At 54.9% G+C, this 27973-nt stretch overlaps 4 protein-coding genes across 13 annotated transcripts in view; 3 read left to right on the forward strand and 1 right to left on the reverse strand.

Annotated features, from left to right (window-relative positions):
* LRRC8A (leucine rich repeat containing 8 family member A) overlaps positions 1–3168 on the forward strand; it is a 28870-nt gene extending 25702 nt beyond the window's left edge. For all 4 annotated transcript variants that reach the window (XM_001928850.6, XM_013993913.2, XM_005660498.3 and 1 more), the window contains one exon: positions 1294–3168. In XM_001928850.6, coding sequence (XP_001928885.1) covers positions 1294–1569 — 276 coding nt within the window. In that variant the 3' untranslated portion in view covers positions 1570–3168. The remainder of the gene's footprint in view (positions 1–1293) is intronic.
* On the forward strand, positions 6594–19347 carry PHYHD1 (phytanoyl-CoA dioxygenase domain containing 1). 2 transcript variants are annotated; one of them, XM_001928841.5, is made up of 11 exons: positions 7255–7464; positions 9326–9484; positions 12192–12267; positions 12368–12415; positions 13979–14034; positions 14115–14177; positions 14824–14845; positions 16797–16925; positions 17012–17128; positions 18605–18731; positions 18841–19347. In XM_001928841.5, exons 1-11 carry the CDS (start codon positions 7432–7434, stop codon positions 18884–18886), a joined length of 876 nt encoding a protein of 291 aa, XP_001928876.1. In that variant the 5' UTR covers positions 7255–7431; the 3' UTR covers positions 18887–19347. The 2 variants fall into 2 exon arrangements, with proteins under 2 accessions (XP_013849376.1, XP_001928876.1); XM_013993922.2 differs by lacking the exons at positions 18605–18731; positions 18841–19347 and adding an exon at positions 17313–17513 and having other exon boundaries at positions 6594–7464.
* DOLK (dolichol kinase) lies at positions 22025–24123 on the reverse strand. The gene has a single exon (XM_001928919.5). It carries the CDS (start codon positions 23793–23795, stop codon positions 22179–22181), a length of 1617 nt encoding a protein of 538 aa, XP_001928954.1. The 5' UTR covers positions 23796–24123; the 3' UTR covers positions 22025–22178.
* NUP188 (nucleoporin 188) overlaps positions 24135–27973 on the forward strand; it is a 53377-nt gene continuing 49538 nt past the window's right edge. For 4 of the 6 annotated variants that reach the window (XM_021069833.1, XM_005660505.3, XM_021069837.1 and 1 more), the window contains exon 1: positions 24135–24233. In XM_021069833.1, coding sequence (XP_020925492.1) covers positions 24202–24233 — 32 coding nt within the window. In that variant the 5' untranslated portion in view covers positions 24135–24201. The remainder of the gene's footprint in view (positions 24234–27973) is intronic. The other 2 variants (XM_021069842.1, XM_021069847.1) reach the window with 1 other exon arrangement.

A 27973-nucleotide genomic window follows, 5' to 3' on the forward strand; every position in this document is an offset into this window, starting at 1 on the left:
TAGCCGATTGCTCATGGTCAGGCGGGGAGGAAGCTGGCCTTTATAGGGCTCTGCCCGCGTGCCTGCCGACGCAGCAGGTCCCTCCTGGGCTGCAGCTCTTGTTCTTGCTCCACTGATGTTAGAGCACAGACCGTTAGACCAGCTTCTGATCTTGGCTCTACCGCTTCCCAGCTGTGAACCCCTTGGCAGGCTGGCTCCCTCAGGGCCTCCGTTATCCCATCTGTAGAATGGAGAGGTGCTTCCAGAGCCCTCACAGGTCATGCTCAGGGCTTAGGGAATGAACCTGCCCTGGAGTCAGCAGCACGTGGGTGTTGGCCTTTATTCAAGTTTTGCCAAATCAGAAGGAGGGTGCGCGTTTGAATGACCCACACTGGGCTCTCCACGCTGCAGATAAGGAGAGCTGTGACTGGACAGATAAGGAAATGAGGCCCAGGGAGGGGACGTGACAAGCTGGATTCTGACCCCTGCTGTGAACTCTCCCCAGTTCTCAGCAAGTTAGGGAGATGGAGTTTTCTGAGCAGACTGCTATGCTTTCATAAATTGTTCTGGGAGTTCCCCTCGTGGCTCAGTGGGTTACAAACCGGACGAGTATCCCCGAGGATGCGGGTTCCATCCCTGGCCTCGCTTAGTGGGTTAAGGATCCAGCATTGCCGTGAGCTGTGGTGTAGGTCGTACGCATGGCTTGGATTCCAAGTTGCTGTGGCTTGGCGTAGGCCGACAGCTGTAGCTCCGATTTGACCCCTAGCCTGGGAACCTCCATGTGCCGCGGGAGCGGCCCTACAAAGCAAAAAAATAAATAATTGAACAAATAAATTGTTCTTAAATCAGGAGAGACCGGCAACCTGGCTCCCGGTGAAGCCCGGGCAGCGGCAGAGAGGGTGGAGTGGGAGTGGTTGGCTGGTGTGACTTGCTTCCTTGGGTGCCATGTGCAGGGAGAGCGCGGGGAGCATGGCACACCCAGCCCTGCCCTCTCAATCTGCAATCTGGGGTGACAGGAGAGATCCCACTTTCAGCATGGGGGGTGGGGGGGGGCGGTGCTGTTGGGGGCCAGGGTGCCATAGGTTTCCAGGAGATCAGGGAAGGCTTCCTGGAGGAATCGACTGCAGAGCTGAGACCTGAAGTCCAGACGGAAGTTAGCCAGATTTGCGCCCGGAGCGTGCTGGCACCTGGAGTCCGGGGTAGCTGAAATGGGCATCCGAGAAGGTGGCATTGGTGGCGGTGGGGAGCAGCCAGAGGCCGAGGCCCAGGCTGGCGCTGCCCCTGCCTCACTCAGCTCTCTGCTCCTTTCTCCAGATCGAGGCGCTGCCACCGGAGCTCTTCCAGTGCCGGAAGCTGCGGGCCCTGCACCTGGGCAACAACGTGCTGCAGTCGCTGCCCTCGCGGGTGGGCGAGCTGACCAGCCTGACCCAGATCGAGCTGCGGGGCAACCGGCTGGAGTGCCTGCCCGTGGAGCTGGGCGAGTGCCCCCTGCTCAAGCGCAGCGGCCTGGTGGTGGAGGAGGACCTGTTCAACACTCTGCCCCCTGAGGTGAAGGAGCGGCTCTGGAGGGCCGACAAGGAGCAGGCCTGAGCAAGGGCAGCGGGCGGGTGCCCAGCAGCGGGACCTCGGGGGAGGCCTCGGGCCCAGGAGCCCCGGGACAACCAGGCCTGCCCCTTGGCTGGGGCAGGGGCCTGGGCTGGACTGAGCTGGGCCGAGAGCAGACACGGCCCCTGAGGGGCTGGCCCCTTCTCCCTCTGGACACTCATGCCCCCAGGGCAGGCGCCTGCGGGGAAGATCAGAGACTGTAGATCAGAGACTGTAGTCCGTCTCCAGCACAGTATTTGGACAATCAGGCCCCAGAGGCCGAGCCGACGCCAGAGGTCCAGGGACCCCGACTCAGTTCTCGGTATTTATTTTCTCCCCGCTCCACCCGCGATAACTTATACATTCCTGAGAAAGTTCTGCTCCGAGGGGCAGGGTTCGAGGAAGGGTGGGCTGCATTTCCCTTTTCCTTTTTTTGGGTGATGCTGCCAGCATTTAGTGCCCATCCAGACTTGGCAGAGCGGTCCAGGGTGAGCCAGCTGGGGCACGTCACCACAGAGGTGGCAGGCTGGGCTCTGGTGGCCCAGCCCGTGGGAGAGCAGGCCACCCAGCGGAAAGGCCAGGCCTGGGGTTTGCCTCACCAGTTTAGATTTTTTTTTTTAAGCAAAAAAAAAAAAAAAATTTTTTTTTAAAGCCTTGAATATCAATGGTTTGGGTATTAAAAAGAAAAAACTTTTAAAAAAAAAGGACACTAAAGGCCAGTGAGTTGGGGTCTCAGGGCGGGACAGCAGTTCCCCTTGAGCGGAGCAGCAGGACATTGAACCGTTTCCTTCCCCCCGGGGTCACGGGCTGCAGGATATCTTCCGAATCTGGGGGCCTGGGTCCAGGAGTCTGTTCCTCTCCCCGCCCAGGGCCGGGGTTCTTTTGTTTTGTTTTGTTTTCGGTGTCTTGTTTTCTTCCTCCTCCGTGCATCTTGGCAGGCTCGCACTTCTGTGGCCGTCGGCCAAGGGGAATGTTCGGGAGCTGCCAGGAAGGGAGGAGGCTCAGGCTGGCTAATCCCCGGATGAACGGTGCTCCATCGTCCCCGTCCCTCGTCCTCCGTGTCACAGTGTTCAGGAGCCCAGAGGAGCCACCTCACCGGAACTCTGCTTTCCCTCGTGTGGCATGTGTCTCCCCAGGGCCACGCCTCACCTCAGCTGCTGACGTCAGCCCTGTCACCACCTGACTCTGCGGAACAGACACTTGGAGGCAGGGTCGTGGGGCGGGCGGGGTGGGGGGTGTCGCCGCAGGGGGCGGGGGCAGGCTCCCCAGATTCTGGTTCCAGTTTCTGTCCCAGGCGCCTGGCGCACGCAGCCCACCCGGCGCCGGGTGGCAGGAAACCAGCCCACTTCCGATCAGTCACCGGGGTCCCCGACCTTAGAAGGGTCCCCGCCCAGATCAGTCTCTCGGACACTAAGGCTCGTTTTAGCGTCTCTCGTCTTCACGATTATGTCCGTTTGTCCATTTGTGTTTTCCGCGTCGTGTCATCAGATGTAACCCTCAGAAATAACGCACACTAGCCTCTGACAACCATGAAGCCATCCGTTACACGTGGGTCTGAACTTGTAGACTCGGTTCAACTATCAAATAAATCTATATCAGAAAGTAGCCTCTGGAGGTCCGCGTGGCACGGGGAGGCCTTCCCCCGGCTCTGAGGCCCGCTCGGCCCCGTGGACCAGTGTGTGGAGGGACGTTTATCGGGCGCCTGCTCGTCCTCCTGCCCCGAGAGGCCGTCTCCTCCTCAGAAGCAGCCCCTGGATGCAGCCGCATATGCCACGGGCCCCCCTGGGGTGGACTTGGGTGGGAGGGGGGGGCGGGCATGGACGGGAGCCAGTGGCCTCAGGTCCCTGTCCCAGCTCAGTCACCCCTGCGTGAAGCTGGGCGGGTGCCGTCCCCCCCGCGCCCTCCATGTGCCCACCTGTGCAGCAGCATTGCTGCTCTGCCCTCGTTGGTCCCTGGCACTCCCACAGCAGGGCTGACCATCACTGTGCCTGCCCGACTCAGCTCCCAGCCTCTTTGGGCTGGGGATGCTGAAGGTGCTGGCGTTGAGGGCAGCAGCTCGGGGAGGTGAGCAGAGGTGCCGTCAGATCCTCGCGCTGCCATTTATTCGATGCAGGGCCTCAGGTTCCTCATTTATAAAATCAGGATGGCCTCGGCAACCTCGCAGGATGTTTCTGAGACTCAGCTTCGTGAGACTGTTGCTGGTGGGTGCAGTTTGCAGCAGAAGGCCTGACTCCCGGTAGTAAATGATCTGTCTTCCTCCCAGACCAGTGAGCCTTGTGTTGGGCCCACATGGGCCCTGGGGCAGGGGTCTTTGGGTAAAGAAAAAAGGTAGCGTGTCTGACCTTGGCCTTAACTGTGAGGCCTTGGCTGCTTCTTGGGCACCTCTGTCCTTCCTCCCTACTGGGGACTTTGACCCTGCCAGGTGACCTCAAGACTGAGTCCAGAGTCCCTCCCTCTTCTGCCTCTGTCGTGGGCTTTCTGACTGGGAGGCTGAGCAGTTGGGCCGAGACCCACTCTGACACCCCTCCTGTGTCTTAAGCATCGCGGTCTCCCTCTGCTCTCCGGCCTGGTGCCCCCACCAGTGCCCACAGCCCCACCCCCGCCTTGGGGTGGTCCAGGGCCTGATCTGGAGCTGGTTAACTTTAGGGAAAAACCAGCGCCGTGGAAACACCGCCCACCCACTTCCCAAAGCCTGATCGGAGTGAATGAGCAAATCCAGCCCCTCCTTTCCTTCCCCAGACTCAGGGCTCTTCGTGCCACTTAAAGGCCAGTGGTGGCCTTTTCTCTCATTATAACAGCAGTTTGGAAAACTGGAGACGTTCAAACAATAATACCTTCACATTCCACCCAGAACAGCTCCTGCTAATACTTGGTGAACAGTCTGGGCACTTTTTTTTTTCTTTGTTTCTTTTTAGGGCTGCACCTGTACTATATGGAGGTTCCCAGGCTAGGGGTTGAATTGAAGCTGTAGCTGCCAGCCTACACCACAGCCACAGCAACACAGGATCCGACCTACACCGTGGCTCACAGCAACACCAGATCCTTAACCCGTTGAGCCAGGCCAGGGATGGAACCCGCATCCTTGTGGATCCTAGTCGCGTTTGTTACTACTGAGCCGTGTTGGGAACCCCTGTGGACACTTTCCAAGTGCACAGAAGGTACTTCTGTTATACCCAAACTGCAGACGGGGAAGCAGGGCCCAGATGTAAAGCCCGGCTGCCTCACGTGGGGGTTCCCCAGGAGTTGCTGGCCCAGCGCTGGTGATGTTGGAAAGATGTTACCAGCATCTGGGTTCTTGTTCATGCAGCTGAAGAGTGAACTTTGCGAACACACAGGCAGCAAGCAAGCAAAGTCTTTTTTTTTTTTTTTTTTTTTTTTGTCTTTTGTCGTTGCTGTTGTTGCTATTTCTTGGGCCGCTCCCGCGGCATATGGAGGTTCCCAGGCTAGGGGTTGAATCGGAGCTGTAGCCACCGGCCTACGCCAGAGCCACAGCAACGCAGGATCCGAGCCGCGTCTGCAACCTACACCACAGCTCACGGCAACGCCGGATCGTTAACCCACTGAGCAAGGGCAGGGACTGAACCCGCAACCTCATGGTTCCTAGTCGGATTCGTTAACCACTGCGCCACGACGGGAACTCCCAAAGTCTTTATTGTAGGAAAACAAACAGCTCCCAGGACAGCTGGGAGGGGGAGAAGAGCCCCTCCTCTCTATGGTCTTACAGGGGATTTTATTCCTTAAAGATGGGGGGGGACCAACATGGGGTCCCGAAAGATCTGGTCTTCTGCCATTGGCCTTGCCCAGTTCAGTCCTTGTCCAATAGGGGTCTTAGGGGTGGAAATGTCCCGTAAGTCCCATGGTGTCTTTGCCCTTCTCTTCCCATAGCCTGAGTCACAGGGGCCTAGAGGCTAAGGTCCGTCTGGGCGTAGGTACAGGAAACAAGGCCTGTGGGGATGTTACTCCCTGGAGCCCTTAAGCCGCAAATGTTAATCAATAGACATATCCAAGAATGCAGCCAGGAGTTCCCTCGTGGCGCAGTGGTTAACGAATCCGACTGTGGCTCTGGCGTAGGCCTGCGGCTACAGCTCCAATTAGACCCCTAGCCTGAATTTCCATATGTTGCGGGTGTGGCCCTAGGAAAGGCAAAAAGACAAAAAAAAAAAAAAAAAAAAAAAAAAGAAAGAATGCATCCAAGCCCAGGCTCCTGCACTGACTACCTGCGTGATTATTCTGCCTCACTTGGGGCCCCTCACTGTGCTCCTGGCACAGGTCAGTTGTCCCTCTGTGGGGCCATTGCATCCGAAGGGGCCCCGACAGCTGGGAACGCTCCCTGGAGGGAGCCAAGTCTTGGCTGTGTTTCCCCCAAGAGTTCTGTCTCCCGCGCACCTTCCTCACCCAGCCTGTTCCCTGGGAGCCCCGCACCCCCCAGCCTGGGAAGCTGGGACCAGGCAAGCAGTGCGGTGGCCCAGAAGACACAACTTGATTCAGGGCCAAGGCCATGTCCCCACACTTGCTCCCGAGACACTGTGTCCCTTGGCCATTCAGAAGCATCATTTCAGGGAAGGACAGTGGCTGGTTTTCAGAAGCTGCAGCCAGAATGGCCCCGTCAGCTGCTGAGCAGGGCGGCCCGGAAGGGTGGGTGTGCTGACGGCCAGCCTCGCTGAGACACCGTCTTGGGCCTGGGGGTGGGGAGCAGGGACCTCAGCTGCCTTCTCCCCCATCCTGGAGACTCGGGCCCCCACCCTCTAACCCCTTCCTCTTTCTAAGATCCCTCTTCTGCTCCATCATCCTCTCAAGACCCCGAGAATTTCAGGCGATCAGAGCTGGAGGGTGGGGCAGATAGTCCCCTGAGGCCCTCTTTTTTTTTCCTTTTTTTTAGGGCCGCAGTGCAGCAGACGGAAGTTCCCAGGCTAGAGGTCAGCTATGCCCCAACACAGCCACAGCCACACCAGATCCGAGCCATGTCTACAACCTACACCACAGCTCACGGCAACACTGGATCCTTTCACCCACTGAGTGAGGCCGGGGATTGAACTCGCATCCTCGTGGATACTAGTCAGGTTCTTAACCCTCTGAGCCACAATGGGAACTCCCCCAGGCCCTCTTCCGCCTTTGGGAGGCAAAGCTACCGCAGAGCCCCCTCCCCCACCCCTGCTTCCCAGCCCACCCAGACCTCGGTGCTGGTGGCTGGGCCACTTCTTTTTTTTCTTTTTCTGGCCACCCTGCGGCATGTGGATCCTGGATCAGGGATCAGGTCTGAGCCGAAGTTGCAACCTACACTGACCTACACTGACATTGCAGGAACACCCGTTCCTTAACCCTCTGTGCAAGCCCTGGGAACTCTGATCCTGTTGGGTCATGTTGGAGCTCCCGGGCACTTTCTAATTGTGCTTGGGGCCCAGAGAGGGGTGGACACTGGTCAGAGGTCACAGTTAGTGGTGGGACCTGGGCTCAAGTGTCCTTCTGTCTGCTCAGACGTTCCTGGAACACAGCCTCTGGGCGCCTGGGGAACAGCTGGCCGGGAGACGTTTCTGGAAAGAAACTAGAAGGGGGCATTTACACACCACACAGGAGATGGGAAATGGCTGATCCTGGATTAGCTGGGGTGGGGGGATGGATCCAGGGTGTGGGGCTGGGGTGGAGGCCAGGGCAGCCCCACCCAAGGACAGTTGGGTTTTCTCTGGTGGAGGGAAGGGGAGGGGTTGAGGTGGGATTGGGTCTTGTCTGGGCTGGGAAGGGTTAAGCCCTCCCTGGCTCTCTCTCCTCTCTCTCCCAGGCCGCTCTCCCCTCCTGACCTTTCTCCTCTCAGGCCGGCCGGCCTTGGGCTCAGCACCCTAAGCCACCCGAGCAGCACCCTGCTAGATTCTCATGGCCAACCTGAGCCCCTCGCAGCTCCAGAAGGTAGGGGCCTGGCGGAAGGGGGGGTGATGACAGTCTGTTGGGAGGGGGGAGCCTGGCACCTAGAGTAGTCTCCTGGGAAGTCCACCCCACCCCCTTACATTTTTTCAGAAGAGGAAACCGAAGCCCAGGTGGTCCCTTTACAGCCCGATCCCCTAGCTTCCACACACTCAGCCAGGGACCCTCCAAGGCCACAGCACCTGGGTGGGGTGGCACTGAGTGTGTGATGAAACCAGAGCAAAACACAGCGTCTTAGCGGCGGTGAAGTGGGGGGGGGTAACACAACCTTGGTCAGTCCGGGAAGGGGCGGGGCTGGCGAGGGACGGACCCGCCCATCCTACCCCCATCCCCCCACCCCACCCCTCACCCCACCCTAGCCGGGTGGCCGAGGCTTTCAGCCTGGAGAAAGGCTAACCCGTGGGAATTAGAGCGAGGAAACTTAAAAAAACATGACCCACGTTTGTCCCTGATGGCAAGAAAAAAGCCCCAGAAAAGCTCAAAAAAAGAAAATTTACCTTCCTATGCTGAGGCAATATTTGGTATTCAGCCCTTGAGTCTAAAAAGTTATCACGGTGTCACCCGAGCTGCCACCCGTGGGCTGCCGTAAGTGTTACAGAGGAGACCCCCCTGGGCTCCGCTTCTGATGCCCTGAGGGTCCAAGAGGGGAAAGCACTTGCCTGAATTCTCATAAATTAGGATACTAATTTGCATTTAGCATTTCTCTTTTTTTTTTTTTTTTTGTCTTTTTAGGGCTGTACCCACTGCATATGGAGGTTCCCAAATTAGGGGTCGAATCAGAGCTACAGCTGCCAGACTACACTGCAGCCCCAGCCAAGCAGGATCCGAGCTGCATCTGCCACCTGCATCACAGCTCACGGCAATGTTGGATCCTTAACCCACTGAGCGAGGCCAGGGATTGAACCCGGATCTCATGGATAGTAGTCAGGTTCGTTACCACTGCGCCATGATGGAACTCCTGGCATTTTTTTCTTTATCTCACAATCTGTCTGGAACATAGTCCCATCTCAGTAAATATTTTTCTATCAGCTGTGTTGTGTTCTGGGTTAGATAAACAGAACTTTGGTGACCTTTGTTGTGATAAGTTCCCTGGCGTGATGGTTTGTCTGATGTGCGTCTCCTTCCCCAGACTGTAACTGCTGGGAGGCAGGCTCATTACAGAATCTCCAGCTCTTAAAACCATGCGTGGGAGTTCCCATGTGGTACAGTGGGTTAAGGATCTGGTGTTGTCACTGCAGCATCTTGGGTGGCTGCTGTGCATTTGATCCTGGCCCAGGAGCTTTTGTATGCCGTGGGCGCAGCCAAACAAAAGAACACAAACAAACAAGGAGTTCCCATTGTGGCTCATGAGGTTCAGAACCCGAACAGTGTCCTTGAGGATGTGGGTTCCATCGCTGGCCTTGATCAGTGGCTTAAGGATCCCGAGTTGCCACAAGCTGAAGTGTAGGTCGCAGATGTGGCTCAAGTCCTCCATTGCTGTGGCTTTGGTGTAGCAGCTGCAGCTCTGATTCAACCCCTAGCCCGGGAACGTCCATATGCCCTGGAAAAAAGAAAAAAGAAAAAACAAACAACCAACCCCCCCAACCCATGTGTGGTGCAGGGTAGATGGCAATATTACTTGAGTAAATGAATGAGGTCGACCCAAACCCACTAGGTGGACACCTCCCCTCCCACCTCATTCAAGCAGCCAGCATTGATTCTCCTCACTGGGCACTAGACAGCTCGGCCGATGCACAGGACCATTGGTCTGTGTTCTCGGGGCTTTGGGTTGGGGGAGAGGTTGAGTCAGTCCCCGTGGAGAGCGTTGGAGGGCAGGGGGATGCCTGAGTCTCCTTTTTGCCTGCAGTTCCAGGAGGATGGGTTCCTGGTGCTGGAAGGATTCTTGTCTGCAGCCGAGTGTGTGGCCATGCAGCAGAGGATTGGCGAGCTTGTGGCCGAGATGGATGTCCCTCGCCACTGCCGCACGGAATTTTCCACCCAGGAGGAGGAGCAGCTGCGAGCCCAGGTGGGTGCCTGGAGCAGGTGACGATGGCCTTTGGTCTTTGATGGGCAGCTGCTCAGCTGGAACAGCAGCCTGGAAAAGGAGGGTCCCAAGGCCCACAGCTTCATTCTGATAGGGAATCAGGGCCCTAGCTTTCCCGTGGGCTGGGCTCCAGGCTAAATGTCTTAAAGGCATATTTCCTTCATTCCCTGTTATGAATCTGTAAGTCAGCATCATGTGCCCATTTGACAGGTGGGGCAACTGAGACTTAGCTCACCTGCCCCGAACTACATGCTTCATGACTGAGAGTCAGAATTTGAACCCGGGTGGGGCTGATATCAAGTTCATGCTGTCCCTGCTCTGCTGTGCTTAGAAATTTTCCTGCCCCAAAAGGCAGAGTGAGCCAGGTTGTTCGGATGAGGCCCACCTGGTGAGTCAGCCTCCCATGAGACAGGAACTCTGTTCCCCCCATGACCAGATAGGACTCAGTAAAGCCTGAGATGGGTAAGTTGAGACCCAGGAGTTCTCCCACATAGTTCTCTTAACCTTTCATTGTTTACATTTATGAGCCTGCCCAGTGGTGGGACTTCCAAAGCCTGCTGTGGTCCAGGCTCAGTCATTGGGCTCAGTCTTACCCATAGTGAGGAGCTTCTGCCATCTGGTGGCCTTAGAGGGAATTACAATGACTGGAAGGCGTGCAAAGCAGACTGGGGGCTTCCACAGGAAAAAGGGTTACTTACCGAATGAGTTTCCTCCAAACGGTTGGTTTCATTTGGCGGCACAGGTATTCAGTAAACCCTTGATAGTCACTACTGATGTTGTGAAAGACTTTAAAAGAAAAAAGATCGGCAGGTGTCCTGTCTCGCTCTCCCTTCTGGCTTACTTTCACCTTTCATTGTCTTTGAGTTATTTGATGACTGTGAGTTCTGCAGAACTGATAAAAACTCACGTGATACCTTACCCATCCATAGAAATGGGTATGAACTGGATTCGGCAGGATGCAATTATTGCCCTTGTGGCTAGATCTCTTTTGTATCGATGTGTAAATTCACTTCAGTGTTTCTTATTGCCCATATCTGTGTGATTCTTGGAATTCTCCTCTGAACATAATTCCCTTATGAATTACTGTGTTAAGCAGAGTCTTTGGCAGTCATTATCTTTCAATTATGCTTCCCAGACTTTTTTTTTTTTTTTTTTTTTTGTCCTTTTAGGGCTGCACCCATGGCATATGGAGGTTCCCAGGATAGGGGTTGAATTGGAGCTGTAGCTGCTGGCCTACACGACAGCCACAGCAATGCCAGATCCGAGCTGTGTCTGTGACCTACACCATAGCTCATGGCAACACTGGATCCTTAACCCACTGGGTGAAGCCGGGGATCAAACCTGCGTCCTCATGGATGCCAGTCAGATTCGTTTCCACAAGCCATGACAGGAACTCCTCTCACTCTCATTTTAGTGCAGAGGAGCTAAGAATGTTGAAAACACTTAGTTTTCAGTGGAAAAGGCTTTGAAAGGGCCAGATGGATCACGGAGTTGAGCCATGCAGGCACCTGGGAGAGCAGGGTTGAGCCGGTGAGGGAGGAGTGGGGTTGTACCAAGGCTTGAAACCCAGGTAGGGGCATGGGTGCCACTCATGTCACCATGAAGGAAGATGCATATACATAGTGGTCCAGGGTGGCTAAAGTCACAAGGAAAACATGGGGTATCTTCCTGGAGCATTGTATCATATGATGCTGAGAAATTTAAAACATGGGCGTTCCCGTCATGGCGCAGCAGAAACGAATCCGACTAGGAACCATGAGGTTGCGGGTTCCATCCCTGGCCTGGCTTAGTGGGTTAAGGGTCTGGTATTGCTGTGAGCTGTGATGTAGGTCCAAGGCGATTTAGATTCCGCATTGCTGTGGCTGTGGTGCAGGCTGAAGCTATAGCTTTGATTTGACCCTTTGTGTGGCTGTTTCCATATGCCACAAGTGTGGCCCTAAAAAAAAAAGCAAAAAGATTCAGCCTCTCCCTGAAACCTCCAACAATCCAGGGGAAGTCAGTTCTATTATTATTATTCCCCTTTTACAGATGAGGAAACCGAGGCTTTGAGAGGTAAAACAAATGGCCCAAGGCTACTGGGAACCAGGCCTGTTTGACCTAGCACCTGTGTCTCCTGCCATATTGAGCATGAGTCATGGGTTTATGAAAAAATTTCCAAGAGGGAGTTCCTGCTGTGGCACAGTAGGTTGAGGATCCGGCATCACTGCAGCTGCAGCTTGGATTCCATCCCTGGCTGGGGAGCTGCCATAGGCTGTGAGTACAGCCAAAAAAAACCTTTCTAAGAAATTCCATGCTTGTATTTTCTAGCTCTGCTTTTTTTTTTCCTTCCTTTTTTGGCTGCACCCAGGCATATGGAGTTCCCCAGCCCGAGATCAGAGCTGAGCCACAGTTGTGACCTAAGCCACAGCTGTGGCAATGCCAGATCCTTAACCCACTGTGCCAGGCCGGGGGTGGAACCTGCGTTCCAGTGCTCCCAAGACACCACTGATCCTGTTGCGCCACAGCAGGGACTCCGTTTCTAGCTCTTCTTCTGGGCGCTTGGGTTTGCCAGTCACTGTGCTGCAGCGGACAGGTTTGGGAAGCGCTAGTGGTGTGGGGTGGGACGCATCTGAAACCTCTTCCCTCTCCGCCAGGCCCACCTCTGACCTTGTGACACTCTCAGTACCCCCCCGTTGCCCCCTCTCCACAGGGCAGCACAGACTACTTCCTGAGCAGCGGTGACAAGATCCGATTCTTCTTTGAGAAGGGTGTCTTTGATGAGAAAGGTTTGGAGCTGGGCCCTAGAGGTGGGCGGTTCTGAGGCCAGATGCCCGCAAGAGGCTGGACTCCAGCTCTTTCTGCCTTTACCTGTCCCTTGTGCCACAGGCAATTTCCTGGTCCCTCCGGAGAAAGCCATCAACAAAATCGGCCATGGTAAGCAGGAGCTTGGGGGACACTGAGGTCTGAAGAGTTTGAGGGAACAGTAAGTTAGTGGCCCATCAAATGGCATTTCTGGGTGCAGGCTCCCCCACAGCCCTGCTCTTCTGCATCTTCTGATGCCAGTCCCATGGCCCTGCCATCACGGCACTGGGAAGAGGGGTTCACCTGAGCCCCCCATGCAGACACAGACCCCTTAGCTGTCCACTGCCCGGCCTGAGGATGATCCCGGCCCCAAGCATGTGGGATCTCTGGGTCCCTCTAAGAGCACCTCATATGTGGACACAGTCCCTGTTCTGAGACCCCCCAAACTAAGCTAAGAAACCACCCTCCTTTTTTTCAGGCTCATGCATTAAAATTTACTTTGTAGACTGTTCTTTTATTTATTTATTTATTGCCAGGGCATATAGCACCTTGATGTGGGATCTCACTTCCCAGACCAGGGATTGAACTCACGTTGAAGCAGTGAAAGCACCAAATCCTAACCACTAGACCACCAGGGAACTCCCACAAAGTTTTTTTTTTTTTTTTTTTTGCTTTTTAGGGACGCACCTGTGGTGTATGGAGGTTCCCAGGCTAAGGGTCCAATTGGAGCTACAGCTGGCAGCCTCCACCATAGCCACAGCAATACCAGAGCCTTAACCCACTGAGGGAGGCCAGGGATCGAACCCACAACTTTATGGTTCCTAGTCAGATTTGTTTCTGCTGTGCCACAACAGAACCCCTGAAGACTGCTTTTTAAATTTGAAGTTAGTTCACAGTAGCTTTGTTTATTTACAAATTGTGGTAACATGCTTATAAAATTTACCGTTGTTTCACCACCTCAAAGTGCACAATTCAGGGGCATTTAATACGTTCAGCCCTCATTCTGTCGTGATACTGACAGTTGCAAATAATGAGAAGCGTGGCTCTTCTGCGCCCGGCCCCGGGCTGAGGTTGCACACACATTAGCCCATGAAGGCCTGCAGCAGCCCGGGAGGCTGAGCCCATCTTTTAGTCCCATCGTACAGAGGAGGAAACTAAGGCGCAGGAGAGAAAAGGGTGCTCGCAGTCCTGCAGAGTAAGCAGCAGTACCTAGATTGCCACCAGGTGATGGGCCCCTTTGTCTCTGCAGGGTGGGCGGTCAGGGCTAGAAGGTCAAGAACAAGGTCATGATGGAGTTCCTGTTGTGGCTCAGTGGTAAAGTACCCAACTAGGATCCATGAGGTTGCAGGTTCGATCCCTGGTCTCGCTCAGGGGGTTAAGGATCTGGCATTGCTGTGGCTGTGGCGTAAGCTGGCAGCTGCAGCTCCAATTTGACCCTTGGCCTGGGAACTTCCACGTGCCGCGGGTTTGATTGCAAAAAAGACAAACACACACACACACACACACACAGAGAATAAGGCCATGGGTAGGGGAAAGTATCTGTGGTCCCACACCTCGGTTATAAGTAAGCAGGAAGCTCAGTGCGTGTGGAATAGTGGAGTATGGGAAAGCGCGGCCTGATCCTGGGTGCCAGGCCTGGACGTGGGAGGGTCGTGGGGCTGCTGGGCACCATTGTCGGCCCACCTCTGTCCGCAGCTTTGCACGCCCATGACCCTGTCTTCAGGTGCATCACTCACTCGCCCAAGGTGCAGGTAAGCAGAGGGCTGGGAGAGGGCGGGCGCCCCGACGTGAGCGTGGGCGGGCCGGCAGCGTGACCTCTGCCCCCTTGCAGGCCTTGGCCAGGAGTCTGGGCCTCCAGATGCCCGTGGTGGTGCAGAGCATGTATATCTTTAAGGTGAGCTCCTCTGCTTTCCAGGCCTCAGTTTACCCCTCCGTCAAAAGGGCTGAGTGCATATACCAAGCCTTCCCATACAAGCTGCTTCCCTGAGGCATGATTAAGTTGGTGGGAGAACATATAAAATCAGCCTCCTCTGGTTAGCATGCTGCGCACTTAGCAGGGGCTCAGTTAATATTTGGGGGCAGAAGGGAAGGGGGGTGGATACCTGCTGTGGGTGTGGCCAAAAACGAAACAAGAAGGGAAGGGGACCCGAGGACCGCTTCCTCCCTTCCCTGGCTGTTGAAAAGCTCTGCTCCCTGTGTCCAAGGCCCAGCTCAGTGCCACCTCCTCCAGGAAGCCTTCCAGCTCCCTTGGAAGAGAGGACCCATCCCTGACCTTAGAGCCCAGAGGCTGGCCTGGGCCCCAGCCTCTCCTGCTGCCCTCACCTGAGCCTTGCGTTTGGCACGTGTGTGGGCAGACCAGGAACTCAGTCTGCAGCCCTTCTGGGCCTGGCACACAGTCGGTGCTCCAGAGCTGGGTGCTGATGTGGAATCCCTGGGGATGGACACGGTGGGGGGGAAGAACATCCCACTCAGACAACTCGGGGTGGCCCCTGCCCCTCCCCATGCTCCCCCACCTAACCTGGCCCCCCCTTCTCTTGCAGCAACCTCACTTTGGTGGCGAAGGTGAGCTGAGCGCAGGCTGGTGACAGGGCCCCGCTGAGAGATCTGGGACTTGGGGTTGGTCAGGGCTCCAGAGGGAGGGAAGGTGCCTGCCAAGATGTCCCCAGGCAGGGCCTGTTCCTTCTCGAAAGTGCGGACTGGGGGCCATGCTGGAACCCTTGCACTGGTTCCTGAACCAGCAGCAACTCCTTGCTGGTTAAAAATACAGATTCCTGGGCACCATTCTCTGAGATCTTGAGTCAGGAAGGGTGGCAAGGGCCTGGGAATCTGTGTGTATGTGTTTCTTTTTTTTTTCTTTTTTGTTTTTAGGGTTGCACCTGAGGCATATGGAGGTTCCCAGGCTAGGGGTCAAATTGGAGCTGTAGCTGCTGGTCTACACCACAGCCACAGCAACACCAGATCTGAGCTGCATCTGTGACCTACACCACAGCTCACGGCAAGGCCAGATCCTTAACCCACTGAGCGAGGCCAGGGATTGAACTTGAATTCTTGTGAATACTAGTTGAATTCATTTCCACTGCACCACAATGGGAACTCTCTCTTTTTTTTTTTTTTTTTTTTTGGCTGCACCCGCAGCATGTGAAAGCTCCCAGGGCAGGGACTGAACCCATGCCACAGCAGTGACCTGAACCACTGCAGTGACAATGCCTGCAGCACCACAAGGGAACTCCTGGGAATCTGTGTTTTAACAAGTTCTCTGGAGGAGACTGAACAGAGAAGCTGCTGGTCTCATCACTGGGCACACAGATGCCCTTCCCCTGGATGTCATGATCTGCTTCTCTCAAATACCTCCAGTGACAGGAGGCTCACTCCCTGCAGGCAGCTCTTCCTTTCCGCTCGAGAGCCCAGGTTGGCCCCTTGTGAGGCCCCTCCGCCCCACCATTCGGGCCAAGCACCGTCTCCTGAGTGGGTTCCTTTGGCCATTCCTCCTCCACGGAAATCTTGAGTAAAAGGCGAAAGATTTATGCGATCTGAAGAGAAATCAGAGTATTGGCCACTCCTCCTCCAAATGTTTTGGCGTCCCCACCTTGGTCTGGATTGTCAAAGTCCCTCTTAAAGTCTGGTGCTCGGAGAACACACGGTTTCCCAGGAAAGAATGAGGCGAGACCGGCAGCCCTTGTGGTTGTGACACACTCAGGTCCCCTGTCCAGGGCTCCCCCATCCTGCTTGCGCCCCAGCCTCATGCAGGCGGCGTTTCAATGTGCATGTTTGATCTGCCTCCTCCTTTGCCCCAACTTCCCAGTCCATGACATGCGGAAGTTCCTGGGCCAGGGATGGAACCCACGCCATAGCAGTGACAATGCGGGATCCTTAACCACAAGGCTACCAGGGAACTCCTCAGCTTCCCAGTCTTACACCACTGAATCATCTGGTGGCCAGAGATGCTCTCTGGTTAAAGATGGTGGCTCGAGTTCCGTGGCTGGATTTAAACAATAGCAGCTGAAGTTCCTTCTGTGGCTCAGTGGGTTAAGAACCTGACATAGTGTCTGTGAGGATGTGGGTTCAATCCCTAGCCTCACTCAGTGGGTTAAGGATCTGGCATTGCTGCAAGCTATGGCATAGGTTGCTCTGGCTGTGGTGTAAGCCAGCAGCTGCAGCTCTGATTCTACCCCTAGTCTGGGAACTTGCATATGCTGCAAGTGTGGCTGTTAAAAAAAAAATTAAATGATAGCAGCTGCTCTTTTAGGCAGCAATTACCACGTCGGGCCCTGTACTAAGCACTTTGCGTATATCATCTCACAGAATCTTCCAGCAACCCCTCGGGGTGAGGTTATCATCGGGCGGTTTATGGTTTAGAAAACCGAAGCTTTGAACGGTGAATCTTTTGCCCAGAGAGGTGTTGAGATTCTCACTGCTCAGGGGAAGGCTGGGCCTGGGGGACCCTGAGAAGTGAGTCAAAACGAGGCCAGGGTAGGTGGGGCCGGGCTCCTTATGCCCAGGTGGGCGGCTGCAGTCTCCCCTCACCAGGACGCCTCCTTCCTGTACACGGAGCCCCTGGGCCGGGTGCTGGGCATGTGGATGGCACTGGAGGATGCCACGCTGGAGAACGGCTGCCTCTGGTTCATCCCCGGCTCCCACACAGGTGAGGACACCTGCCCACTCATCTCCCCTTCCTCTAGAGAAGGACCCGATAAAAAGAGAGGCTAACGGCCCCATCTTGGCCCGCAGGTGGGGTGTCGAGAAGGATGGTCCGGGCCCCTGCTGGCTCGGCCCCGGGCACCAGCTTCCTTGGGTCTGAGCCAGCTCGGGATAACAACCTCTTTGTGCCCACACCAGTGCGGAGAGGTAGGGGGGCGTCCCTGGCGGTGCCCAGGGGCCTGTGCTTGCTCGGCCACCCAGCTCACCCGCGGGCTGGGAAGTCACAGAGGAGGGAGGATTGGGCGGGGTGGGGATGGGGGGGTCTGGAAGCTGCGGGGTCGACAGCAGGGTCTCCCGGCTTAGGCTAGAATCCAGACCCTGCCACTTCCAGGCTACCTCTTTGGGAAACCAACTGAAACTGAACCTGAGACTTAGTTTCCCCAAATGCAAAGTAGAGAAGCCAGTGAGATGACAGGTAAAGTGGCGCACAAGTGCTCACAGATGCTGGCCGTCAGCACATCCTTCCTTTTATGTATGTAGGTATGTATGTATTTAGTTTGCTTTTTAGGGCCGCACCCACAGCGTATGGAGGTTCCCAGGCTAGGGGTCGAGTAGGAGCTGTAGCTGCCAGCCTACACCACAGCCACAGCAACGCCAGATCCTTAACCCACTGAGTGAGGCCAGGGATCGAACCTGCCTCCTCAAGGATTCTAGTTGTGTTCATTACCGCTGTGCCACCTTGGGAACGCTCTTTTTATATTTTTTAAGTAATTTTTTTTTTTTTTTGGTAAGTTCCCAGACCAGAGATCAAAACTATGCCACAGCAGTGAGCCGTGTCCCAAGCCGTGGTGGTGGCAACCCTGGATGATCCACCAGGGAACTCCAGCATGATGTTCCTTTTTATTTATTTTTAGTTTCTTTCTTTTTTGGCCTCCCTATGACATATGGAGTTCCCAGGCCAGGAATCAGATCTGAGCTGCAGTTGTGACTTGTGCTGCAGTTGCGGCAACGCTGGAGTTTTTAAATTTTTTATTGTCTTTTTAGGGCCGCACCTGCGGTATATGGAGGTTCCCAGGTTAGGAGTCAGATCAGAGCTATAGCTACTGGCCTACACCAGAGCCACAGCAACATGGGATCCAAGCCACGTCTGCGACCTACACCACAGCTCAAGCAATGCCAGATCCTTAACCCACTGAGCGAGGCCAGGGATGGAACCCACATCCTCATGGATCCTAGTCGGGTTCGTTAACCACTGAGCCATGACAGGAACCCCAACACTGGAGCCTTTAACCCGCTGTACTGGGTGGGGGATTGAACCTGTGACCTGGTGCTGCAGAGATGCTGCCAATCCTGTTGTACCACAGCGGGAACTCCCACCCTTCAGAACGGGGAACCTGGGCCCCAACTCCACATTCATGGGCAATGCCCCAGCTGGCTGGCATAGGACAGAGAGCTTCTCCCTGGTTCTGCCAACACCATGGAAGGGGATGGTCCTGCTGAGGCTTGCCAGGGACACAGAAGGGACTTGATCCCAGGGCAGCCCCTGTCCAACAGCACAGCCTCCGATGCTGGGGCAGGCTGCAGGCCCCCGAGCTCACAGGGTACAGGCCACATTCGGGGCTGGAGGGAGGAGGAATGTCACTTGCTGCCCGGAGTGCTCTGCTGACACAGTGTCCCTGCCAGGGGCCCTCGTCCTGATCCACGGAGAAGTGGTGCACAAAAGCGAGCAGAACCTCTCCGACCGCTCTCGCCAGGCCTACACGTTCCACCTCATGGACGCCGCTGACACCGTGTGGAGCCCGGAGAACTGGTAGGAGGTGACAGGGGGGTGTGTGTGCCCCAGACAGTCTCCCGCAGAGGACCTGCAGGCTGGCAGCACTGCCGCGGGCACCTCAAGGTCATCTCCCCGTCCCCTGCAGGCTCCAGCCCACAGCCGAGCTCCCCTTTCCCCCGCTGTACACCTAAAGCCTCTCAGGGCAGGGCCGCTGCCCCCTCCCGGGTGAAGCCAGGGGCCACCAGCACCAACGCCTCGCCTGCCCGCCCGGCTGTGGCGGGGAAGCCGCACCTCTCGTCCTGGGCTTTCCTTCTGCCTGCGTCTGAAGAGCCTGGGCCGAGTGCCTTTCCTGAGGTCTCTGTCTCTGCCTCTCCTGGCCCAACACAGCCTCCCCTGGAGGCAGCCTGTCGGCCAGGAAAGGGTTCTGGCTGCTTCTCTGCCGGCTTCTCGTGGCTCTTCCCTCTCAGATGGAACTGCTGCTCATGACCGTGCAAGACGGGAATAAAAACAACTTCCGAATGCGGCATCTTGATCCTTCTTTCCCGAGCAGCCTTGCTCTCAGGATGAGAACCCTGCTGAACGGCACCCCAGCTACCCCAGCCCCGCCTGGCGAGGTTAGCGTGATATTAATAAAAGTGGCACCTAGGGGGCATTCGGGGTGCCAAGGGCTTTTCATGCTTTATCTCACTGCATCCTCACCCCTTTGAGGCAGGTGCTGGTCACACGTGAAGGAGCTGACACACGGGAAGGTTAGGTGACCCGCCTAGGTCCCCTGGCTGTACAGGGGTTTGGCAAGGTCAGCCGGATGTAGAGCTTGTGGCTTCCGACCTCTACAATGAGATGGGGAGGGAAGACCCAGGCATTCTGGTCCTGGCTGTGTGACCCACTGGCTTTCGGCCTCAGGCCAAGCCTTTCTCTCTGGGCTCCTTTCGCCACCTGCATGGTCAAGGGGCCAGATCAGGGCCTCCACCGGCCTCCTCTCTCCTGCTCGGGCACCTGGCAGACACCCAGACCTGCAGGAACAACTACCAAATCCAAAACCTGCTTGGCCAGGGTCTGGCCCAGAGGTTGCAAACTGGGGGCCATCAGCCGATTTTATGATGCAGAAGCGTTTTGTCTGGGCCTCAGCCTTAAAAACAAAACCACAACCTTTTTAAAACTGAGCTTTCGCCCCAAAATCTAGGTTTCTAAGCTTTCTTGAACAAACAGATCAATAATAGCCCAGGGCCTGTGGTCTAGCCTAAGTGACAACTGGCTGGAGCTGCCTCCTTATAGGCACACGTGCCCTGCGTGTCTCTTCCCTTCATTGCATTACCTGCCTGGCCTCAGCGGCTTATGAAGCTATGACCTTGATTTCCAGCCCCCATCAAATAAGTGGACAAACCAAGGCCACCAGGGGAGTCAGTGGGGCAAGGCCTGCGCTTGTCCCTGCCATGTCACTGCCTCCTTCAGCAAGCAGAGCGGGGAGCCTGAGCCAAGGGACCAGTTTGTTAAGTCTCCTTTGAGCCCCCAAGGAGCATCTCAGTACTTTGCTCTGGAGGAAAGGGTTGGCACTGATACCCAGGCAGAAGCACTAGCTCCTAGAGCACAGCTCCTGGTTTCTGGCCTTAGTGGGCCAAAGTTCTCACCTCTTCCTGCTCGGCCCCTCCCTGTTGGGGTAGGGAGAAGCAAGGAGAATCTTGTCCAGTCTTGAGAAACCAGCTATGCTGTCTTCTCAGGGATGGCAAATGTTCATCCGTTTGGCAAAGGTCTGAGTTCCTGCTACGTGCCAGGCTGTGCTGGGCCTGGGGGCATGTGGTGGGGAACCAGGCAGAGGCCGGACTCTGCCCTCACAGGCTGGAGTGTGCCCCCCTCCCCTGTAGAGTGATTCTAGACTCTCAGGAAACTTCACCAGCCCCCTTGGCTCTGGTTTTTTTTTTTTTTGGTCCTTTTAGGGCCACATCGTGGCACATGGAAGTTCCCAGTCTAGGGATGGAATCAGTGCTACAGCTGCTGGCCTACACCACAGTCACAGCAACGCCAGACCCAAGCCACATCTGCGACCTACACCACAGCTCACGGCCACACTGAATCCTTAACTCACTGAGTGAAGCCAGGAATTAAACCCGAGTCCTCATGGATACTAGTTGGGTTTGTTACCCCTGAGCCACAACAGGAACACCCCTTGGCTCTGACTTCTTGCCAGGAGACGAGACAAATAAAAGTGTGGACATGACTGAGTGTGAGAAGTCTTAGGAGGGAGTCCCTGACAAGGACCCTGTGCTGTCCAGCCTGCCCTTCGTTGGCCCCACTCAGCCAGGCAGCAGAGACCTTGAGACCGGGTGGCTGCTGGCTGAATTGGGTAGTTGGCCCAGCATGGAATCCTCTTCCTCCAGCCTCTCTGGGGATGCTGCAGGCCAATCCCACCTCTCCCCGTCACCTCTTCCCACCCCAAGCGGGAGAAACCACACACGCTTGGCTATTTTCCGCCCAGACTCCGCTCCCCATGAAACCAAGGGAGCAGGGTCACTCTGTTTCCACGTGCACCCCACGTAACCCTTTGGTTTGCCTGTTTTTTGAGATGAGAACTGGCTTTGGGTAACAATGACAACTTTCCTCACTTACGTAACACCTTGACACTTATGTGTGGGCCCTGGGCTGGACATGTGTCATCTCACGACACCGCATGAGGTGCAGGCTCTTCTTAATCCCATCTGGCAAACAGGAGAATTGAGGCCCAGAGTGATAAAGCCACACACACAGTTAAGAAGTGGTGCAGCCAAGGATGCTGACCAGCAGTTTGACTCCAGAAACCTGAAGTGTTGACCACCCTGCTGTACTGGTCCCCTCCAGCCCCCTGAGGACTTAGGGGAGGGAAGCCCTAAGACACACAAGCTCTTTGAACTTTTGCATTATCCTTTAAGCTTTTTTAAAATATTTTTTTGGCCATGCCCCGCAGCACACGGAAGCTCCCAGGCCACGGACTGAACTAGCACCTGCGCCACAGCAGTGACATTGCCAGATCCTTGACCCACTGAGCCACCAAGGATCGCCTTTTTTTTTTTTTTTTTTTTTCCTCTTTAAGGCCAAACCTGAGGCCTATGGAGGTTTCCAGGCTAGGGGTTGAATCGGAGTTGCAGCAGCCAGCCACAGCCACAGCCACAGCAATGCTGGACCTGAGCCTCATCTGCAACCTACACCACAGCTCACAGACATGCTGGATCCCTAACCCACTGAGTGAGGCCAGGGATCAAACCTGCATCCTCATGGATACTAGTCAGCTTCGTTACCGCTAAGCCACATCGGGAACTGCCTTTTTTTTTGCTTTTTAAGTATCAGCAAAACTAAAATCAGGAGTGCTTTGATTTTTATTTGAAATCTGAATCGACTGAAAAATTAAATCTGTATCTCACCCCTGGGCTCTTCCCGCCCAAGGGGCTGGCAGCTGTGAGGACCATTCATCTTCCCCATGTCCCTGTCTCCTCCATGGCTGCTGTGCAGCAGCTACGCCATCAGCAGTATCAGGAGGTAGAGAGGCAAAAGCAGATTGTCTATCTGCGTAGTGTATGCTTCTAAGAGGGACACGGTGCTGATGGAGCCCAGAATCCAAGCATAGCTGTAGTTTAGGTCTACTCCACTGTCAAAGATTAAGATCAGAGCTACAGAAATGATCTGGGCAAATATAGATGTCATGGTCCCCTCAAAAGTCTTTTTGGTTCCGGGCCAGCGGATCTCCCCCATGGTGCTGCCGAATATGGAGGCCACGGTGTCACCCACACCGACGGCTAGGACGCCGGCATAGGGGACTAGGGCCCTCGCTCCCCCGAGGCTACCCTTCTGTGTGCAGGGCCTGGGGACTAGCCAAATGGGAAGAGACATGCCTAGCAGCAGATAGATGTGGGTCAGGATGAGCGGTCCACTGTCTCGTTCATCCAGGAATAGGGACAGGAGGCTCCGAAGCGTGTGGCCCAGGGGCTTGATGCGGAAGTAGCGCACGTACTCCAGGAAGATGAAGACCGCCAGACACACGGTGGCGGCCACGTAGAGCAGTGGCCGGTCAAAGATGATACCTGGGATGTAGGTGGCTACCACAATGAAGTGGAAATACTTCCGAGCAATGGTGGGGGCCTGGTGCTTCTTGGACTCAGAAGATGACCGCTTGGCATTCTGGTATAGCACCACCAGGCAGGCCAAGGTGGCCAGCAGAGACCAGTAGGCCAGGAGGTAGACTCGGGTCTCCGTCTGGAAGAGGAACTGAAAAAGCCAGAGCAGGGGATTCCTGCGGATGAGCCGGTGAAGCCAGGGCAGGACCACGCCAAGGCCCAGCACACAGGTCATGAGGTGGAAGAAGATGGAGGAGGCCCAGGTGCCTGAATCCATGAAAACAAAGAGGGTGCTGAAGAAGATGCCCATGAGCACCATCCCTACCACCACCACCAGCAGGAAGAAGTCCAAGGGGTCTCCCTGGCTTTCCACCACAGTCAGAGACCGCTTAATGAGCTGGTTGAGCATGAAGCTGATGCCACCCAATACCAGCAGAGCCTCTCCAGGGGTGAAGCAGCGGGGCAACAGGTACAGCAGGATCATGTTGAGGTAGACGAAGATCAGCAGGACCTCCAGGACCTCTATCACCTCGCCTACACTCAGAGAGTGCTTCATGATATAAATGATGACACCTCCAGCCAAGCCCGAGATGACACAGGTGTTGGTGGGCACCGGGCGAGTGATGCCCAGAGCCAATACTGACGAGAAGAGGGCCACTGCCATGCCAGTGGCCGCCACCACAATTCCAAAGCGCTCAAAGTATGGGTTCCCCGCAGCCTGGCAGCGCTCCTTCATAACCAGTCCGAGCAAAGGCATGACCACCGAAGCGGGCAGGAGGCCACTGTTTGCGGACATTCGGAACTGGAAGACCGCGCTTCCCTGCTGTAGCAGTCGGTCCCACTTGTATTGGACGTAGAAGGCCTGCACGGCGAGGGCCACGGCGCACCACGAGTACCGATCCCACACTGCTGCGTGGATGCTCAGTACCACTATGAACACCACCGCTGCCTCTGCCAGCACGGACCCGCTCAGCGGAGCCCCGGACCCAGAGGCCGGAGGAGCGCACTCTCGGGTCATGTCTCTAGATCTGGGACCCCGGGGAAACCCGGGTGACTGGAGATGCCTTGGATTCTGGGCTCCTCAATCCTCGCCAGGCACAGAGCGGTAGCTTCACCCAGCCAGCACGTTCTCTATCCGCTCTCCTGCTGCCAGAAGGGAAGCGCCACTGAATGATCACTCTGTGCAGGCAAGGAGCTGGCGTCAGGTCACGCTCCAACGTCTCCCACCTCAAGCGTAGGTGTCGCTCCTCCACCGACTCCCTCACTGACTCGACCGCCCTCGCCCGGGAGTCCTCACCGCTCCGGGCCACGCCATGTTGGCCCCGCCCGCCGTCACGTGACGAAAAGCCCCGTCCACGCCCCGGAGGCGAGCGGTCACGTGGGCGCGGCGTCTGGGGGCGGGGCTAGGGCGCGCGCGCGCGAAGATGGCGGCGGCCGCCACCGGGCCGTGTGTGAGGTGCGGAGCGGGCCGAGTCAGCGGGGGTGGCTGTTAGGCGCCGGGTCGAATCCGAGCCGGAAGCGGGGCGGGATTTGAGGGCACGATGTAGCGGCAGTGGCGGGGCGAAGGCCGGCTAGGCGGACGGGCGCCGGGATGGAGGCGGTTACGGCCAAACGGTCTCGGCGCGCGGGCATCTGAAGCGACTTCTCGGAGAGGGGGCCGGTGCCTTACCCCTTCCCTCGGCGCCCGCCTCCGGTCTCCGGTTCCTTTCCCTTCTTCCCCTCTCCCCGTGGCGCGTCCCTCGGCGCCCCCCTCCCGCTTCCTGGCTGGCGTGACGCTCCCTCGAGGCGCGACGGGGCGCTTCGCGGTCGCCCGGGGAGCCCCCACCCCGTCCCCGCCGCAGCCTCCTGGGCCCTTCCCGGCGGCGCTCCCCAGGGTCCCGCATGTGCTCTCCATGGAAGGTCTGTTTCGGGCGTCGCCGAGCCACGTTCCTGCAGTTTCTGCCCTCTTGGGCCGCCCAGCCTTTCATTCATCCATCTATTCATTTTCTCCTGTATTGATTCCGTCAGCGGACACCCCACGCACTGTACTGGGCTTTGGGGACGGGAAGATAAAATACTCAAAAGAAAGAGACAGTTCTTACTTCTGGAGCGATACCAGCGCCGGGCTGGCGAGGCGCGTTCTTTTCCATGGCTTTATCTCCTTGAACTCCCACGACTCCGAGCGGCACCTTGTGTTTTACGGATAGATGACTCATAGACCCAACTCAGAACTGGCGGAGGGGTCCGGTGAGGCTTCGAACAGGCGTGTGTCTGCCTCTGGATCTGTAACCAGATCGCCACACTTCCATCTTCCACTTACAGCTCGAAGCGGCTTCCATTCTCGCGGCCACCCTCCCGGCTAACCGTCCCCTTGTCACTTCTTCCCTGTGCCTGCAGTGTTTCGCTACTTTTTTTGGCTTTTCACTACTACTCAACACTCCGAAGAGCATGGAATAGGCTCTGAGTAAATATTTATGACAAGTATTGCCCTTGTTCTCTGTACGACTTCCTGCGCCTCTCTGCTCAAGTGACTTTTTTTTTTTTTTTTCCATTGTGATGATACTTTTTAATCATGTAAAGTTTCAAGTGAGATTTCTCTTCTCTGGAATTTCCATCGAACTATTTCTGGAGCAGTTTGTGTTTTTCTCCTCCGCTGTTTTTCATGTCAGCTCTTGTATCGGGCAGCATTGTGGTCGCTGTGCTCTCCTTTTTTTAGGCTTGTCTTACAGTCCTTGTGGAGCTTGGGTAAAGGTCAGCTCCTGCAGGGCCAGGCGCGTTCTTCAGTGAAAGAGAGGGCAAGGAGAGGGAAGCGGTTAGTTTGCCTGAAAGATGCTTTCTTCATCCTGGGGGAACCTACCACATTCACACCTGAAAGTGGCAGAAATGACACCTGGGATTTCTAGGCCCTGCTTTGTGCATAGCCTGCTTTAGGAACAATCTTTTCTTTCTTTTTGTGCTGGTCAGCATGTTATAATGATTGGGATTATACTGAACAGCAGCCTTCTGTTTGAAATGCCTAGAAGTCTGAGCTAAGAGAAAACTGAAATTCTGTTCCTGGTGCCTGCTGATTTGCAGATGACCACAGACAGGCCACCTTACCCTTGGAGTCTGTTTCTCCAAATATTAATCCTTTTCAGGGTAATATTGAGGTGATTCTGAAGCTTGTAAGAAGGTGTATGTTAATACGAGTTGGCACTGGTCAAAAGTGGAATAGCAGTACTCTTAAATCACTCACAGTTGGGAGAATCACTGAGGGTTTGGCAGAAAGCTCGAATATTGGCATTTGGGGTTATCTCTTGTGTTCTAAAGTTAATGGGTGCGAGAAAACAGCTGTGGTTTGAAAGCATGCTGCCTAGCTTAAATTTCAGTTCACGAAGGAGAGGTGTGCTTCTGTGGAGTCAGCATCCATGGGCGGTGGCAACTTTTATTCATTTTTTCCACGTGGAGTAGTTAACTGTGTTTCTCAAAAGGATTATCTCAGAGTAGGTTGGCTGTGTCTCAGTCTTTCTATCAAAAGGACACAATTATTAATAAAGGACTGTTGTTATTTTTGGCCATGCAGCATGTGGAAGTTCCCAGGATAGGGAGCGAACCCTGGCCACAGCAGTAACCAGAGCCACCAGGGGAACTCAGACTATTTCTCATCTAGTTGCTTTCATCCAAAAGTTTCCAACCACATGAATCTCTCTAAGGAAGATAATTTCTAGTTTCAATTAATTCCCATTCTTTTAGGAATGGAATTCCTTGTTCGCTAGAATATTGGACTGGAAGTCAATAATTTTTTTTTTTTTTTTTAGGGCTGCACCCATGGCACATGGAGGTTCCCAGGCTAGGGGTCTAATTGGAGCTACAACTGCTGGCCTACGCCAGAGCCACAGCAACACGGGATCCGAGCCGCATCTGCGACCTACACCACAGCTCATGGCAACGCCGGATCCTTAACCCACTGAGCAAGGGCAGGGATCGAACCTGCAACCTTATGGTTACTAGTTGGATTTGTTTCCGTTGCGCCACGATGGGAACTCCCAGTAATTTTTTTTTTTTTAATCTCACCTTTGAGGCAAGCGATTTAATCTCTGTGTCTTAATTTCTCTCCAAAACCCTTAGCTCCCTCGTATTTATTGCACACATAAATGAGAGATATTGTAGCACTTAATTCATTTCTTGAAAACACATAGAGAAGATGTTACCGTGAACCCTGAACGAGCATTCTCATTCCTGCCGTGTCTGCTGTGTCTTGAGAATCACCTGCTCCCATTACCAGGTCTCAATTTGAGGATCAGTCCCCAGCGATCTCTCTTCTCTGATTCTTTGCTGTCCCATATGGTCGTAGTCCTTTGGGGTGTCTGGTGGTTAGGACCATCCACTTTGGCGCTGTCTACTTTTTGCTGATTGTGTGACGTATGTCTAATGTCGTTTGTCATTTCCAGCCCTAAGCTTATGAGCAGGAAGGTCCTAGCTTTGTTTGTGTCCTCATTGTGCTGAGACCCTAAATGAGGAACCAGTGACACTCATTTCCACGAGGATTCCCTTCCATTTTCTTCTTTATTCGGCCTTCTCTTAGCACTTCTCCGTATTTGTTTTTTTTTTATAGTTTTTCTGTTCCAGTTAGAGTACAAGTCTGGAACAGACTCAGATCACTCTGATTCTTTAATATTTGCTCATCGCCATGTATGTTTTGAGCCTCTCTTGTGTGCTAGCCACTGTGTTAGGATGTGGTCTGCCATTGTAGGTCAGAAAGCTTCACCCCAGTCCTTGCCTGCTTACAATGTGAATTCTGGGGTGCAACGTGAGGCAGTGTAATGTAATGATTAAACTCTGGAGTCCTGCAAACCTGGGTTCAAGCCCCGACTCCATTATAAATTAGCTTTGTGGCCTCAGGCAAGTTACTTAACCACTCTGAAACCTTAGTTTCCTGATAAGATAATGAGGATGGTAACATTTTTGCCTCATAAGTAAATTGAAATATTCAGTAAGACAAAGCATTAAAGACATTTAGCACAGTACCTTACATAACTGTTCAGTAGATGTTGGCTAATCTTATAAAAGTCATTTTCAATAAACATTTGCTTTGACACCTTAAAACAAAAAGAGGGGAGTTCCCGTTGTGGCGCAGTGGTTAACCAATCCGACTAGGAACCATGAGGTTGCGGGTTCGATCCCTGCCCTTGCTAAGTGGGTTAAGGATCCGGCGTTGCCATGAGCTGTGGTGTAGGT

Source organism: Sus scrofa, chromosome 1, assembly GCF_000003025.6.
Source record: "Sus scrofa isolate TJ Tabasco breed Duroc chromosome 1, Sscrofa11.1, whole genome shotgun sequence".
NCBI classification, from domain to species: Eukaryota; Metazoa; Chordata; class Mammalia; order Artiodactyla; family Suidae; genus Sus; species Sus scrofa.

Coding starts and splice junctions, on each gene's coding strand:
- PHYHD1 (XM_001928841.5), top strand. CDS start 7,432: ATGGCCAACCTGAGCCCCTCGCAGCTCCAGAAG. Junction 12,416..13,978: donor CATCAACAAAATCGGCCATG/GTAAGCAGGAGC, acceptor CTCTGTCCGCAG/CTTTGCACGCCCATGACCCT. Junction 18,732..18,840: donor GTGTGGAGCCCGGAGAACTG/GTAGGAGGTGAC, acceptor CGTCCCCTGCAG/GCTCCAGCCCACAGCCGAGC.
- DOLK (XM_001928919.5), bottom strand. CDS start 23,795: ATGACCCGAGAGTGCGCTCCTCCGGCCTCTGGGTCCGGGGCTCCGCTG.